Here is a 15,006-nt window from a genome sequence, read left to right on the forward strand (position 1 = left end):
CTAGTGACTATGCAGGTTCAAGCAGTTCGCTCGGACTTTTGCTCGTCTTCGATCTTCCCTTCTACAGGGACTTCTGGCTCTTGCTCGCCATTGTCTTGTTCTCGACTCTTCTGCTTCTTCCTCCACGCCAAAAACTCCTCACTAACAATCCCTCCCGTCCCCTCCCTCACCTTTCGAACCTCCACAACCCCGCCCTTCTTTCTCAACACCACACTATACACCCCCTCCTCCCTCACCGTCTCCTTCAACCACCCCAAAAACTCCGCCGCGAAATTAATACACACGTTCCCATCCCAGCACGCCGTGCCCCTGCGTACCATACCCGGCAGCTCATGCGTATTAAACATCTGCAGACCCCTCAGAATCCCGCTCTTACTCCGGAACCCGACCACGATCCTCGGGACGCCGAGGAGAAAACTCTGGGCCCAGAACTTAAGGAGTTTCCGCTCGAATTTTAAGATGTCGCGGTGCTGTTGTCGCGCGGGTGGGGGGAGTTCTTCGGCGGTTTTGAGCTCCACCCAGGGGATCGGTGTGTCTGGGTTTGTGGGTTTGGGGGAGAGGAGACCGTCGACTTCGCCGCCGAGGAGGAGGGAGTGCGGACCGAATGACGTATGTACGATAGAGCAGTGCTGGGCGTGGTTTGAGGTTATGGACTGTTGGTGTTTGCGGATCTGGTCTGGTGGCGTGGTGGACGGCAGTGTGGGGATCAAAGAGAGCGTTTCGAATTTGTAGCCCCAGTACGACATCATAGCTTGGGATTGCTGGTCTGGGTGTAGGTGTCGTGGTGGGGGACGCGAGGATTCGGCAGCGCGGGAGGCGGAGCGCGAGGGGAAGTCTTCTTCAATGTAGATCGTGCCGTCGTGGAGGGTCGCGAACATGCTGAACTCGGCGAAAGTGTCGTAAGGTGCGGTCATGATCTGTGATGTGTTAGTGGAGGGTTGCGGAATGGATTAGGTAAGAAGAGTGGTCTTGCTCACCTCGTTATCGTGGTCTTTGGGCTCCTTCAACTTACTTTCGTCATCATGCCTCTCCAGGTCACGAAGTCCGCCTTGGTCTTTGAGCCTTCCGTGTCTTTGCTCTCCTTGTGTGCCAGCGCCTTGAGCAGACTGTCAAGATGTGGGTCCTCCTTTTCCTCGTAGTGTCTGAAGGTGTCGAAGCCCTCCTTCAGATCTGCGCCCACAGGTGGCGGTAGGTAGTAGTTGATACTGGACTCGTCGTCTCGGTATTCATGGTTGTCGTCGTAGGAGAAGTGTGCGACTTCGCGTGGGCGCTTTATGCTCGCCGAGGCGCCTTGAAAGCGATTGAGCGGTTGTATGGGGAAACGATGCACTTCGGGGGGCTGAGTCTGTGCAAGTTGCGGAGCGATTGACGGTGTAGGCTGAGGTTCGGGCTGGGGCGCAAAATCCGCGACATCTGCATTCGACGCTGCCATCTGAGGCGGGGCTCTAGTTCGTGGTCGTTTGCGCGGCGGTGAATTTCCCTCGTCCTCTGAAGGAGGGCTGGCTGGCTTCTGGGCTAAGGCCGAAGCACTCGTATTTGAAGTGTGCTCTGCCATGCTGGGGGCCAGACTCATAGGTGCAATTGTTTCGCAATAGCTTGCTGTAGCAATCGGCGTTGGTGGTCACGTGGTTAGGACGTCTGGTCGGTGGTGATCGTTGGTCGATGTCGCATTGAAGCTTGGGAGAAGATTCAGAACGGAGAAATGGAGCTTCGGCGCGTTCAGACTCGCGTAATTGCAGCCTGGAGGTGCCGTTGGGTTTCCTAGTCACGCACGTCGTCACCAAAGTTGAAGCTCGACGCGCTCCACTTCCCCGCAAGACCTCCGGCGGCCCCACATCAAACATCACCGCAACCCACAAGCACACCAACAAAACAAACAAACCTCAATCCTTGCCCGGTTCCGATTCACATGACATTATCCGAAGTCTCGTGACCCCACCCCCTACACACAACAATCACATTCACACAGTTGGCCTACAATGGACCACACGCGCGCCGTCCGACCACCCCCCGGCGCCCGTCGCAACCTCTTCCATCCCACACGACGCCAGAACCCAACCGCCGTACGTCCTGACACAGCTACAGTATTCCAGCAGCCCATGGAAGACGAGCTGGTCGAGCGGGCGCCAAACGGCGAGTATGCGCTGTATGCGCCGCAGACGGTGTACAAGCACATGGCGCTAGGGCTGGGTAATGGGAGGGAAAGTGATGAAGAGACTGGTATGTCGTTTTCCTCTTCAGAGGCAGACTGAGCCGGGCTTGGGCTGCAGTACTGATGCGAAGCAGAGCAGGAAAACCAGATGATCGAGCTCTACGGGCAGCAGAACGCGCATTGGGATAAGGAGGCTGTGAAGGCTGAGGTCAAGACTGCGTTGAAGTCGAGCTTGGCGAAAAAGGTGGCGCGCTTGGAGGATGACAAGTGGATGTTTGAGGGGGATGGGGATGCGCTGGGGAAGAAGTAGGGGTTGTAGGGAAGAGGAGGGATTGATGGTGTACTTGTTTATGATACCCTTGCAGCATACTTAGCGTTGACAGTGGTTTTTGAACTGTTGGAATGAGCATATTGAATGAAGCTTTGGCCATGTTCTGTACAATCAAAGAAGCTGTTGCTCGATTCCTGAAGCTACTCACACCTCTACATATAGCCTCTCAGTTACTAAGATCGGTAGATCAAACACGGGCCACCAGATTCGAAACGGACGGTGTCAAGAGCCATCGTTCCCTACATCTTGCAGCTACTGCAGTGGACCGGTATCGTTGGCCTCGTGCGGATCGTCTGGCGATATATTCACAAGACATCCGTCTGAAGTCAAGTCAAAGTAAAAATCTTGTTTCATCCAGTGATGGTACACCCTTCCATCCGCGTTACTCAGTGACCCAGTCTAAAGCACTCGTTCCAGTGCGCATTCACATTCTGAGATGCCGTGCTTATGTAAGGCAAGACTTTTGACTACATCGTCTGCAGATGGTCGCAAAGTCCGATCGGACCGCAGCATGGCTGAGATACACTTTGAAGAAGTAGGAATCAGCACACCACTGCCGTATTGACGATAGTTGTGCGCCAGAGCCGAGGAAAGCGCGGGGGCCCCTACTGTTCTCCTCGTCACCTTCGCGGAGATAGTCTTGAAATTTTGAAACTGCTCTGCCTCTCATGACTGTCAACATGTCGCAGAACACACAGCCGAGGGCAAAAGATGTCTGACGACCTCCCGTGTTCTCCACAGTGAAGTACCATCTCTGGGGCGCCATACATGGCAGTCAAACGTGCATGGGCGTCTGTCGATGTCGTGTGATCGATGTCGAAAGTTGAAGAGGAGCCGAAATCTGTAAAGAAGACTCGATCTCCTCTGTGAACGATATTGGATGGTTTAATGTCTTGGTAGCGGACACCACTGCCGTGCATGCAGCTCAACACAGATGCTATACAAGCATACCAACGGCGTATATAGACTCTTGCTTGAGTCCTAAACTCTGAAGTCGTCTCGGGGCTACTGACTCTTTCTAGGAAGTTCGCCAGATTGCTTCCGCCAACTGGAGACATGAGTATACAATAAGGTCTTCTGGAAGGTGGTCTGTCCTCGTACGCTCCAATCAGCGACACGATGTGAGGATGCGTGAGGGATTTCAAATTCCTGACTTCCTCTTGCCATTCGCATAATCGCTCTTACGCCATGCTATGCAGACACGGTGCGTAGACACCTGGATATTTGCGGAGTCTTAGAACTAGGACGACAACACTCTAAGAGACTCTTCAAGGAGCCATGGATCTCAGCAGCCAGAAAGTCTTGCACATCAGCCCTCACAATGAAGAGCTTCTGTTCAAGGCTACGGTAGCCTTTGCGCATCTCGTCATGCAGCGATACGAAGTTAAAAAAGAGGGAAGAAGCTCTATATGCATTAGATACCTACGTATGATGACTCTGCCTTGATGTGTCTCCTCGGGTATAGCGCATGAATGTGGATAGCTGGAGAGTGCCGAGATATCGCCGAACCGGACTGGTTCATCAATCGAAAGTCGAGTTTTGCTGGGTAAGCATGTCGTAGTATCCGCCGAAGCGTGAATCAAAGGAATCCTATATCGATGATTCGCTCTCAGTCGAATCCTTCTGCTTCTTCTCTTTCTTGTCCTTCTTGTGCTTCTTCTTGGGCATCTCGTCAGCCTCTGCTGTTTCCCCCTCCCTCTTCTTGTCCTTGCTCTTGTCCATCTTCTCTCCAGTTGCTTGTGCTCCGGGTTCCTCTGTCGTACCCTCTTCAGCAGCCTTTGCAGCAGCCTCAGCCTCGGCTTGTGCCTTCTCTTCCCTCCTCTTGGCAACCAGCTCGGCCTTCTGCCTTGCTGCATCCTGCGTCACACTGCTGTTCTTCTTGATCGCATCAGCGGCTGCCGCTGATGAAGCATTGGCTTTGTTCTGTCCTTCTCCGCTGCCCAACCGTTCGTCCTGGTATCCCCAGCCCGTCAAGTACACGCCCATGAAGTACTTCTGCAAGTTACTACCCTTCTCGTAGATCATAGGGCGCTCTTCACGGTACTCGAGCTTGATATCGTTGACAACGACTAGTGCAGCGAGCTTGTTCTTTGCGTGTGGATCCTCGATGATCTTCTCCTTGAAGCTTAGCAACTGGGGTGCCCACAGCTCTGTGAGCCACTTGTCTGCAGTCTCGTATCCGCTTCGAGGGTCTGCGAGGACGATACCGGCGACGTAGGCTTCGAACACGTCAGCGACGACCTTCTTCCACGCCTTTGAATTGCGGTCCCATTGATTGTGGTGCCGTAAGCGGTCTGTAAACCCATATGCTTCCGAGAACTTGCCCAGCATGGAGTTCTCTACAAGTCGTTCTCGCCAAGAGCATAGCTGGGGTACGTCGACGTGGGGAAAGCGGCTGTAGAGGGCGTGCGAGGCAATGAGCTCGATGTAGGCGTCGCCGAGGAACTCGAGGCGTTCATAGTCGAGCTCAAGATCGGTGTAGGTGCCCTTCTCGCCGTTCTTGATAATGTATGAGCGGTGCGTAAAGACTGCGTCGTGTATGTGAGGCTCGTCGATGGGCGGGAGTGGTGGAAGGTCCTTGGCTTCCTGAACTTTGCGGTGGACGTATGGGGGTACTGCAACCTTCGGCGCTGTTCCAGGTCGCTTTTCGTCGAGTTCGCGTTGTGATGTTGCAGACGCTGGGTTTTCTTTGCGCGCAAGGAGTCTACGCAGCTCGCTGGCGTGGTGTAGAATGTCGCGGTCGGCGTCAGATCTCGTTTCGTCTGCGACGAATCGATCGAGCAATGCTACAAGTCCGGTCTGCATTTCTGCCTTGGACAGTTCAGCTTGAAAGGCAGCACTGTTGCCGCCACGGGCTTGTTGGTGGCCATGGCTGCGTTGTTGCGGGTACCCGTGTCGTGGATCGCGGTTACTGTTGCCATAGGACGTGGAGTTATATGAGGGCTGATTTGGACGGCTGCGCTTGTCGAATCGGTCGCGATTTTCGTAGTGGTTGAACGAGCCACCGCGCTTTTGCGACATGCTGAAGATGTCTCAGATGTGGTGAGGGCTGCTGGACTCGAGCTGCACAGAGAAATGACATCGGTGGTCCGCATTTTTAGCGTCGCCAAGCCAAATCCTCGATGAATTGAACTCCGCAACACCACCGAGGGCAACACCTATTGCGCAAAGATGGCGGTCCCACGGGCGAGAGTACTGGACCTCATGAAGGCAAGAATTGTTTACAAGCAAATGCGGTTGCCTCTCTAACCATCACAGGCGTCGTGCCGCGTCTTCAACACCACCTACAATCCCGAGCGCGTCCGCATCGGATCCCACATTATGCGCCAGCGCCTCAAGGGTGCCTCAGTCGCATCCTACTATCCACCGAGGATAGGGACAATCGCCCAGCTGCGATCACTGTACCCCGAGAACGAGATTCTGGATGACGAGGAGGAAGACTGGCTCGAGCACCTTAACGTTGCGAGGTCACGAGGAAAGTCGGTGCCGAAGAAGAAGAGGACAGCTGCTGGTGCGTCTTTTGGCAAACTTAGGAGATTAGAATCGAGTACTGACGTTTTGCAGAGTCGAAGAAGTACAACAAGAGGAAGTAGACGGACAGACGCCACGAGATATCCCCCCCCCCCCCCGAAGATACTGTATATCTACTGTACAAGAAAGCATTGGATGGCGTTTCATCAGGATTGGCCAACGCCAGGTCTGTACAGCAGGTATCAAGTACATACAATACATCAATCAACGACATCTGCGCATCCTTTCGAATCTTCCGTTGGTCTATATCTTGCTCTTCACGCCTACCTCGGTTTTTCCCTTCACAACCCCCCATTCTTTCTCAAACTCATCGTCCCAGGGTATCCTCGCACTCAAATGTTCCGGCAGCACAGGAGCATTCACCTTGTGATGTTCAGCCGTACAATAGGTGATTTTTCCATCAAGACTTGTCATCTCACCCCGGATCATGGCCATCTGCTTACCTACGTTCTTTACCCTGCTAACCAGCCGTACTGTGGTACCAATTGGTACTGCTTTCAGGTATGAGATGTTGAGCGTCCGCGTTACGCCGCCCATGAACTCCCAAAAACCAGGGCGGGCAACTGGACACAAGGCGGTAGTGGTCGACATATCGAAGATGACGCCAGCCGCACCGCCGTGCATGACATCTAGCGAAGTATCAGTTGAGGATGTCGGTCCGTTATTATGCGTAGCTCTTACTGTTGAGATTGGAGAAGTTGGGTGCAATGTATAGCTCGTACTCAACGGAGCCTTCAGGCCCAGCATCTATGACCTTCATGTTGTTCATGACCTCGCGGTCAAAGTCCTAGCTCTTATCAGCCTTATGAAGCTTCCTTCTCGATATAAGACTACTCACGATGTGATCTTGAGGCCGCTTCGAAGCCAGTAGCTTGTACCTGTCGAACGTGGCCTGGACAGCCGCCCTGGCCTTCTTCTTCCCTTCATCCGCACTCATGGTCGCTGAAAGTCGTCACGATGCACCTGTGGCTATTCGAGCTTCGCATTGAACACTGCAATCGACGTTCACGGCTCGTGGCTACATACAGCTGACATGGTCGGCGATATGATTCGACAGGCGGCGGGGATCAGCGTGAACCTCGAGGGATTGCCTCGGCTCCACCCGCAGCGCGCTCTCTCGACATTCACAAACGAGTCGCATGCACCACTTCCTACTGCAAATCCGTCCAGGAGATGTTCACATAACCTCTGCGATGCTCGAAACAATAGCCCTGAGGTAGTTTGGTGGAGCTGCCTTAGCTGCCTGAAATCTGTGCAAACGTGCATCTTGAAACAGAACTTGTGGTGCCTGAGAGCCGCAAACAGGTCATGGCGATCATTGGCTCTCCACCCTCGTTTCACGACCATCAGCTCGCGCGGTCCCACCTCCGTCATGGTCCGACAGAGCTTGCAGTTCGCCGCTGGTTTGACAGATTTACTTCCTTGATACTTGTACCTTGGTCTGTTTCTAGCTCATGGGATCTTCAGGACTGGATCTGTCCTTCCCCTCTTTCCGGTCGCTACTATAGTGTATAGTATTTTAACCCAGCTGACAGCTAGCCTTCCACGCTGTCAACTTCTTTGTTCGCTCTCACTCCTATACACTACGCAAGGCACGCTTCAAGATGGGTGCAGACGCGTTACCGGTGTCTCCGGCGCTGCGGAAGAGGGTGTTAAAAGTGTTGTTCATTTCTCTGCTACTTGACTTGGTACGTCATTGCCCTTTCGTATCACCGTTGATCCTTGCTAACAAAGGCTCCAGATATCATTCACATTCATTCTCCCTCTCTTCCCCAAGCTCCTCGAATTCTACCGCAATCACGAAACTGGCGACCCCAACACAATCCTCTCGAAGATCCTCGCAGGTCTGAATGCTTACAAGAACTCGTTTGCGAAACCCATCATCTCTCGCTACGACATCGTCCTGCTTGGCGGAGCACTCGGATCCCTCTTCTCACTCTGCCAGGCTGTTGCTTCGCCAGTAATTGGAACACTGTCAGACAAATATGGCAGACGGACAGCACTGCTGTGGTCTATGGCGGGCAACATGCTCAGCGTTGCGCTCTGGGTCGCAGCCACCGACTTCCGCACATTTCTGGCGAGTCGCATAGTTGGAGGGTTGAGCGAGGGTAACGTGCAGCTCGCTATGGCGATGGCAACAGATATTAGTGACGAGAGCCAGCGAGGCGCGACAATGGCGCTTGTGGGAGTGTGCTTCAGCATTGCATTCACATTTGGCCCAGCGCTGGGCGCATACCTTTCGACTCTACAGGTCATGGATAAGAACCCCTTCGCTATGGCTGCCGGCTTCTCACTCTTCTTGATCGTCGCCGAATCTGTCTACCTCTACTTCTGCCTCCCAGAAACCCTCCCAGCGGCGGCCGCGCCTACCGCCAACGGCAAAACCAACGGGCACGCAAAGGTCGAGATATCGAAACCGCACGTCCGAACCAACTCGCACACCCTCCTCAACGCTACGCATTTCACGTTCATCCTGTTCTTCAGCGGCATGGAGTTCAGCCTGCCTTTCATGACATACGACCTTTTCTCCTACGAAGCCAAAGACACCGGTCGCCTCCTTGGCTTCATTGGACTCGTAGCATCGCTGCTCCAGGGTTCCGTAGTCCGGCGCATGCACCCGCTAAAGGTCGTGCAGATGGGCGTTGTAGCCTGCACAATCGCATTCGTGCTCCTAGGTCGCGTACAGACTCAAGGCGCATTGTACGGCGCTGCAGCATTACTTGCGGTCACAAGCGCAACAGTTGTGACAGGATTGAACAGCTTGAGCAGCTTCGAGGCGAGTGCTGATGAGAGGGGAAACAAGCTTGGAAACCACAGGAGCTTTGGTAGGCCATCCCCACCAACAATGGGACACTTCCCGATACTAACAATTCAAAGGACAAGTCGGTCGCGCTCTTGGGCCCCTGATCTTCTGCTCATTATACTGGTGGGCAGGTCGCGAAACTGCATACGCGACTGGCGCCGCGGGCATGGTCGCTGTATGCGCGCTCGTTTTCGGTGGATTGAAGGTACCGCCAGGCACGGAGAACATTGGCAAGAAACCCAAGAAGGCTGTGTCATAGACGATGTATTAAATTGTCAGGGCAGAGAGCGTCCGAGACCTCGACATGCATGTCGGACTCTGACTCTAGAAAGTAGCCACGATATAGCAGAATCCGAGATCTCATGTAGTACATGTACAGATGGTGTCAAATATTGTGATACCCAAAATCATTCAACTAAACCCATCAGACCTCATACACCACTCCGCATCCCCTCATCCCTCATGCATTGCTGAAGCCCAAGAGCCACAACGCATACCTAAGCACAACAGCCAACCCCTTCCGTTTCCATTGCATGTCAGCCTCGGGTCAGCTCTTCCCGCACCCCAGAACGCCACGATCAACGCCCCATCGCACCCCCGCATTCGCTAGTGCCCGTACGACGTCGACCTCGGCATCTTTTTAGCGACCAGCTTCGGAGCTTGGAGATCCCTCAAGTCGTCAATTGCTTTTGCTTCGTCTCACTCGAACGTTGTTACTGAGGTCCTGCTTCTCTTTGTGTTCCTCTACTTCATCGCCATTATATTGAAGTGCTGTGCATTCGGGAATTTCAGGTCACTCACTTTCTGCGTTCCGGCAGTAGCGTTGATCTAAGGAAGCTTCAAGGCGAGGGAAGAGTAGGAACAATGACGGTCGCTGCGACTGCTGCCTCGGTGGCAGCTATTTCGAGTCTTGCGGCGTATGTCAATGCGAAGTACCATATTGGGCAGGACTTGCGGACGATTAAGTTCAAGAAGGGTGCTGAGAAGCATTATGCGGAGCTCGGTACGTACGATATAGCTCTAATCATGTCCTGCTTCGACGGACTTTGGGCCTATAGTGGAGGTTTCCAGAACCAAATTGTTGCCATAGCTCTATTGGGGAGCTTGAAAGCTACGAATTCTTCAAGGACATGTCTCGGTCTCCAGCACACCAGAAGGTTGTGTACGAGTCCATGTACGGAGCTCTGCTAACCTCCACGGCATTTAGTAAGAACTAAACGCCAGTGCCTCTGGTACTCCTTCACCCCCCACGTCCCCCGATACGCAAACGAGCTCTGCATCTGGTCTCGCGAGAAAATATACACATGGCAAGAAGTCCATGACAAAGCCGTGCAATGGGCACACTTCTTCCTCGAGCAGGGCGTCAAGCCTGGTGATATGGTCGGTACATACCTCACGAACTCGGCCGACTTCATCGTTATATGGATGGGTCTGTGGTGCATTGGCTGCGCACCTGCTATGCTGAACTACAACCTGAGGGGCGATGCGATGATCCACTGTCTCAAGATCGCAGACGTAAAGCTGGTGCTTGTAGACGCAGACGCCGAGTGTGCAGAGCGCTTCTCAGTAGTCCGAGAGAAAGTCGAAAATGAGCTAGGCGTCACACCCTTCACCGTCAACTCCTCCCTGCTCGAGAAAATCTACTCCGGCCGCACCGAAGTCCCAGGCGATGAATACCGCGAAAACGTAACCGGCTTCGACCCGACCTGCCTGCTCTACACATCCGGCACCACCGGGCTCCCTAAAGCTGGCAAATTCATGGTCAACCGCTACCACGAGCGCGGCAACCCGGATAAACTGGCCTTCGACCAGACCGCCGGGCCCAATGGCGACAGATGGTACTGCTGCATGCCACTCTTCCACGGCACGGGCGGACTGGCCGCGATGGCCGCGCTCACGGGCGGTATGAGCGTTGCGATTGGCAAGAAGTTCAGCACGAACAGGTTCTGGGACGACATCCACGACTCTGATTCGTCGATGTTCGTGTACGTTGGTGAAGCCGCTCGCTACTTGCTCATGGCGCCGCCGCACCCGAGAGAGCGCGATCACAGATTGCGCGGTATGTACGGCAACGGGATGCGCCCAGATGTGTGGACGCGGTTTAAAGAGCGCTTCAATGTCCCCGAGGTCATTGAGTTCTTCAATTCGACCGAAGGTGTGCTGGCCATGGTCGTGCATTCCAAAGGCCCGTTCACAGACGCCACAGTCGGACATCATGGCGCTATAATCCGGCAGGCGCTGAAGAATGTGTACGTTCCCGTGTCGATTGACCCCGAGACCGGCGAGTTGATGCGCGATCCCAAGACCGGTTTCGTAAGGCGGAATTCGTACAATGAGGGTGGAGAGATTCTGGTTGGTGTACCGAGTGAAGAGGCGTTTGCGGGGTACTACAACAACCCTTCTGCAACGAAGAAGAAGTTCGAGAGGGACGTGTTCAAGAAGGGTGATCTGTACTATCGGTCTGGGGATGCGCTAAGGAGAGACGATGATGGGCGGTGGTACTTTCTGGATAGGTTGGGCGATACGTATCGCTGGAAGTCGGAGAACGTTTCGACGGCAGAAGTCGCTGAGGTACTCGGGAAATACTCAGGTATCGGTGAAGCTATCGTGTACGGGGCGCTTGTACCCAAGCACGACGGCCGAGCTGGTTGTGTCGCACTGCGACTTGCAGATGGCGTAGACGCTAAGACGTTCGACTGGAAAGCGCTCCTCGATTACAGCAGGAGTAAGCTGCCGCGGTACGCGGTGCCGGTCTTCCTGCGATTAATCCTTGTCGGATCCAACACGGATAATCAGAAACAGAATAAGGGGCCGCTGAGGCTGGAGGGCATCGAGATCGACAAGTATGGCGAGAAGGTACCGAATAGCCAGGAAGACGTGGTGCTGTGGGCCAAGCCGGGTGCAAACTCGTATGTGAGGTTCACACTGGAAGACCTTCAGGCGTTGAGGAATGGGAAGATTACCATATAGAGTAGTCCGAAGAATTGACCGCCAATTTTCAGCGTGGAGACATGCTTCTCTTTCTGTCCGATTTCAAGCCTGTGCCTAGTAAGTCTCCAGCACCCCATCATTCAAGTTCCCAGCCCTAGCCGCTCGTAACTTTCTTGACAAACGACACAACCCCATCCATGCCATTTGGTTCATCCAACCAATGCCCTCCCTCCTCGTAGTTCTGCCACTGCACCTGCATCCCCAACCCTCGCAGCCTGTCCCTCAATACCTCGCCATTTTCAAAAGGGACAACCGTATCGTCTTGGCAATGCTGTAGCAGCACCGGCATGCTCAACACGTTCCTATTCCATCTTGGCGCACTCGTAAGACGCTGTATCTCATATGCCAACGGCAGCCACCCACAAAACCCAAAAAACCCACCAACGCGAACACCACTGATAAGAAGTGTGTAGATAGCGGTCGCACAGCCTTGACTTATACCCGCCACAATCATCCTTTCCACACCCACTTCCTCTGCCTCTTCCCCAACAATCTCCAACAACTGCTGCCTACTCTCATGCAGCCCAGATATCTGAACCTCACAATCTTCCTGCGGCCTTTGGACTGAGGCCATATCGAACCACTGGTGCATTTCCTCTTCGTTCGTTACAGCCCATCTCTTCTCCGCGCAGGGGAATACCCATTTGATGCAGGGGAATAACTCGGTGAAGAATGCGCCGGAACTGTCTTGCGACTCGAAGATCTCGGAGCAGAATTCTGTTGCGTTGGAGCCCCGGCCATGGAGGAAGATTATGGTGTGTGTGTGGGGTGCTGTAGGGGGGACGGTGTGGGATGGTGGGTATGGAGACGCCATTTTGAGATGGTGGGCTATGATCAATATAGCCTTGGTGTTTCAAGAGAGAAATTAACGAATGAGAATATTTTGGAGATGTGGTATTTGCTGTGTGATTGTGGTTCCATGGTTGAGCTCTGCTGCTGCCTGCGGGCGCGCATCGATTTCCCGTACTACTGTCTTACATTCGTGACCTTGTCTCTTGTGATTCTACGAACGTTGCTTTTGCCACAAGCATCTTAAAATCAGTGCTCAAGATATCTGTTGATTATACGATGATGGTGATGATGAGGTTTGTCGTTCAAGCTCAGCCGCGGGGTCTCGCCGAATTTTGACCCCATCTGTCGGCTCCACAACTCCTCGAAAATGCCTGCCAAAGATCCACAGGACCTCGCCCGATAAAGAAGGAGACATTCATTCAAGCCAAGAGCCAAGTCCCCAGTCGCCACAACAGTTTTTCGCGACGCGGCTGCCGCTTAGCAAAGAGCACGTTTTCATTGGCTCTCCAACGTCCAGCATGGTGCCCGTATGGTAAAATGGTCCACTTCGGGGCCAGCCGTTGATAATGTGCCGGAGTTGTTCCTAGTGCTGTGAAAGACGATGTTTGTATCACAGAATCGTGCTATAGGGTATTCGAGATTGAGTACCTCTCTGAGCACGATGGCAGGATTGAGTGTTGAGAGGCGTCTGGTTCGCAAGCTTGGTGTGTGTATCACTACAATTGTGAAATAGCGGCTAACATGTCGTAGATTGCTTCATTCTGGTAGAATTCATGGCATACTCAGGGTCTGCTCTGTACTGAAACTCGACAGGTGTATTGCTGCGCAGCGTACTTCTTTAACTACTTAGGTCAGTGTGACCAATCAACGCTATAGCGTAGGGATTTGACAGCCACAGATCGTTCTGCCTTCGCGAATGCATATGTATGCTTGCCTCAAAATCAAAATCTTGTAGAGACCCTCTGATATCTGACTGTTCAGGTCTCTGGGCTCAAGGAGTCCCTCCGTCTCGAAGGCAACCAATACAGCATCCTGGTTGCCATGTTCACTGCAGGGTACACCCTGATAAAAGCATTCATCAAAGACCAGTACTGACATATGGCAGTGCCTGTGTTGGTCAAATTCCACACGCCCTCATCATCCAGAAAGTCGCACCTCGCTTCTGGCTCCCATTCACCCTTCTAGTCTGGTCTGGCTTGACCATATGCTGCGCTGCATGCAAAACGTACGAGCAGCTCTGCGCAGTCCGCTTCTTCCAAGGTTTCTTCGAGTCAAGTCTGTACAGTGGCACGATTTACATCCTGGGCTCCTGGTACAAGCCTTTGGAGATCGCGAAACGGACTGCTATCTTCACTGCGGTTGGCCAGATCGGTAGCATGTTCGCAGGAGTCATGATGACTGCCATGAATCAAGGTCTACATGATCAGACAGCACTTGCAGGTTGGCAATGGGTATTCATCATCAGTACGAGTAAGCTTTTGCTATAAGATTCTCATGCTAATCATACCACAGATGGCGCAATGGGCATCCCATTCGGTATCTTCGGCCTGGCTTTCTTCCCCAATCTTCCCGAATCAACCAACGCCCCCTACCTCAGCAAGGAAGAGATTCAATTCGCCATTGACCGTCTCCCACCAAAGAAGAACTGGGGCCATGACATTAGCATCAAGTCCCTCTGCAAGCGACTGTTCGTTTCACCAAACTTATACATCCTAACTTTGTACTCGATCATCGGATGTGCGCTTGAGGCGATCGTGCTGCAAGGGCTCTTCTTGCTCTGGATGAAGGCCAACATCGAGAAGTTTCCGTCTTACGCTACGACCACCTACCCGCTCGGTATTCAAGCCGTATCAATCGTCTCGAACATCGGTGCTGGGTATGTGATCGACATGACAAACCGACGCATACCCATGGTCATACTCGCTGGCACATTGCAGCTCTTAGTCGCCATCCTCTTACTCATCCCTAACCTCTCTACTGCCGGAACGTTCTTTGCATTCTACCTCGCTGGCACTTCGTATATTGTCAACCCCATCTTGTACGGCTGGGCAAGTGTCATCTGCCAGCGCGGCGGTGATGACGCATCGCGCTCGGTCATTCTCTATGTCATGAGCATGGTGCAGTCGATACTGTACACGTTCTGGGGCATTGCGTTGTATCCGGCGACTGATGCGCCGTATTGGCAGAAGGGATACATCACGATAATTGTGGTTGTGTTTGCTTTTTTTGCTTGCACGGCTGCTGTACAATGGGTAAGTCTTTACATTTGTACTGCAAGACTGAAGCTAACCATGGATGTAGCTGGACAAGAAGTCGCAACAAGCAGCTAGCGAAGAGCAGGAGCAGGTGACGAACGTCAGTGAGGCCAGTGGACTGGGATAAGCGTGACTAGATGATGATCAACTG

The 15,006-nt window shown here is 53.2% G+C and overlaps 9 protein-coding genes across 9 annotated transcripts; 4 read left to right on the forward strand and 5 right to left on the reverse strand.

Annotated features, from left to right (window-relative positions):
- Window positions 1-17: 17 nt before the first annotated feature.
- On the reverse strand, window positions 18-1,569 carry BU25DRAFT_437789 (RAI1-domain-containing protein; the record flags this gene model as incomplete). The annotated part of the gene is made up of 2 exons (XM_033709028.1): window positions 1,013-1,569; window positions 18-917 (listed from the first exon to the last, which is right to left on the reverse strand). Exons 1-2 carry the CDS (start codon window positions 1,553-1,555, stop codon window positions 18-20), a joined length of 1,443 nt encoding a protein of 480 aa, XP_033565484.1. The 5' UTR covers window positions 1,556-1,569.
- A 276-nt stretch (window positions 1,570-1,845) lies between these two features.
- BU25DRAFT_407808 (uncharacterized protein) lies at window positions 1,846-2,464 on the forward strand (the record flags this gene model as incomplete). The annotated part of the gene is made up of 2 exons (XM_033705647.1): window positions 1,846-2,220; window positions 2,287-2,464. Exons 1-2 carry the CDS (start codon window positions 1,980-1,982, stop codon window positions 2,460-2,462), a joined length of 417 nt encoding a protein of 138 aa, XP_033565485.1. The 5' UTR covers window positions 1,846-1,979.
- A 344-nt stretch (window positions 2,465-2,808) lies between these two features.
- Window positions 2,809-3,547, reverse strand: BU25DRAFT_481884 (uncharacterized protein). Its single transcript, XM_033711117.1, has one exon. The coding sequence runs from the start codon at window positions 3,539-3,541 to the stop codon at window positions 3,104-3,106; it is 438 nt and encodes a 145-aa protein (XP_033565486.1). The 5' UTR covers window positions 3,542-3,547; the 3' UTR covers window positions 2,809-3,103.
- A 332-nt stretch (window positions 3,548-3,879) lies between these two features.
- On the reverse strand, window positions 3,880-5,525 carry BU25DRAFT_407811 (ribonuclease III). The gene has a single exon (XM_033705648.1). The coding sequence runs from the start codon at window positions 5,502-5,504 to the stop codon at window positions 4,074-4,076; it is 1,431 nt and encodes a 476-aa protein (XP_033565487.1). The 5' UTR covers window positions 5,505-5,525; the 3' UTR covers window positions 3,880-4,073.
- Window positions 5,526-5,634: 109 nt separating this feature from the next.
- BU25DRAFT_437792 (uncharacterized protein) lies at window positions 5,635-6,113 on the forward strand. The gene is made up of 3 exons (XM_033709029.1): window positions 5,635-5,693; window positions 5,742-5,994; window positions 6,048-6,113. The coding sequence occupies exons 1-3, from the start codon at window positions 5,655-5,657 to the stop codon at window positions 6,074-6,076; spliced, it is 321 nt and encodes a 106-aa protein (XP_033565488.1). The 5' UTR covers window positions 5,635-5,654; the 3' UTR covers window positions 6,077-6,113.
- Window positions 6,114-6,221: 108 nt separating this feature from the next.
- Window positions 6,222-7,085, reverse strand: BU25DRAFT_361372 (thioesterase family protein-like protein). The gene is made up of 3 exons (XM_033703694.1): window positions 6,853-7,085; window positions 6,696-6,801; window positions 6,222-6,643 (listed from the first exon to the last, which is right to left on the reverse strand). The coding sequence occupies exons 1-3, from the start codon at window positions 6,949-6,951 to the stop codon at window positions 6,258-6,260; spliced, it is 591 nt and encodes a 196-aa protein (XP_033565489.1). The 5' UTR covers window positions 6,952-7,085; the 3' UTR covers window positions 6,222-6,257.
- Window positions 7,086-7,358: 273 nt separating this feature from the next.
- BU25DRAFT_386370 (acetyl-CoA synthetase-like protein) lies at window positions 7,359-11,787 on the forward strand (the record flags this gene model as incomplete). Its single annotated transcript, XM_033704396.1, has 5 exons — window positions 7,359-7,702; window positions 7,756-8,839; window positions 8,892-9,069; window positions 9,636-9,820; window positions 10,025-11,787. Exons 1-5 carry the CDS (start codon window positions 7,619-7,621, stop codon window positions 11,785-11,787), a joined length of 3,294 nt encoding a protein of 1,097 aa, XP_033565490.1. The 5' UTR covers window positions 7,359-7,618.
- Window positions 11,788-11,806: 19 nt separating this feature from the next.
- BU25DRAFT_407815 (alpha/beta-hydrolase) lies at window positions 11,807-12,955 on the reverse strand. The gene has a single exon (XM_033705649.1). It carries the CDS (start codon window positions 12,620-12,622, stop codon window positions 11,903-11,905), a length of 720 nt encoding a protein of 239 aa, XP_033565491.1. The 5' UTR covers window positions 12,623-12,955; the 3' UTR covers window positions 11,807-11,902.
- A 232-nt stretch (window positions 12,956-13,187) lies between these two features.
- BU25DRAFT_407816 (MFS general substrate transporter) lies at window positions 13,188-14,985 on the forward strand (the record flags this gene model as incomplete). Its single annotated transcript, XM_033705650.1, has 8 exons — window positions 13,188-13,304; window positions 13,351-13,364; window positions 13,414-13,450; window positions 13,499-13,524; window positions 13,582-13,655; window positions 13,706-14,064; window positions 14,113-14,852; window positions 14,902-14,985. The coding sequence occupies exons 1-8, from the start codon at window positions 13,262-13,264 to the stop codon at window positions 14,980-14,982; spliced, it is 1,374 nt and encodes a 457-aa protein (XP_033565492.1). The 5' UTR covers window positions 13,188-13,261.
- Between the last annotated feature and the right edge of the window lie 21 nt (window positions 14,986-15,006).

Source organism: Macroventuria anomochaeta (assembly GCF_010093625.1).
Source record: "Macroventuria anomochaeta strain CBS 525.71 unplaced genomic scaffold BU25scaffold_5, whole genome shotgun sequence".
NCBI lineage: Eukaryota > Fungi > Ascomycota > Dothideomycetes > Pleosporales > Didymellaceae > Macroventuria > Macroventuria anomochaeta.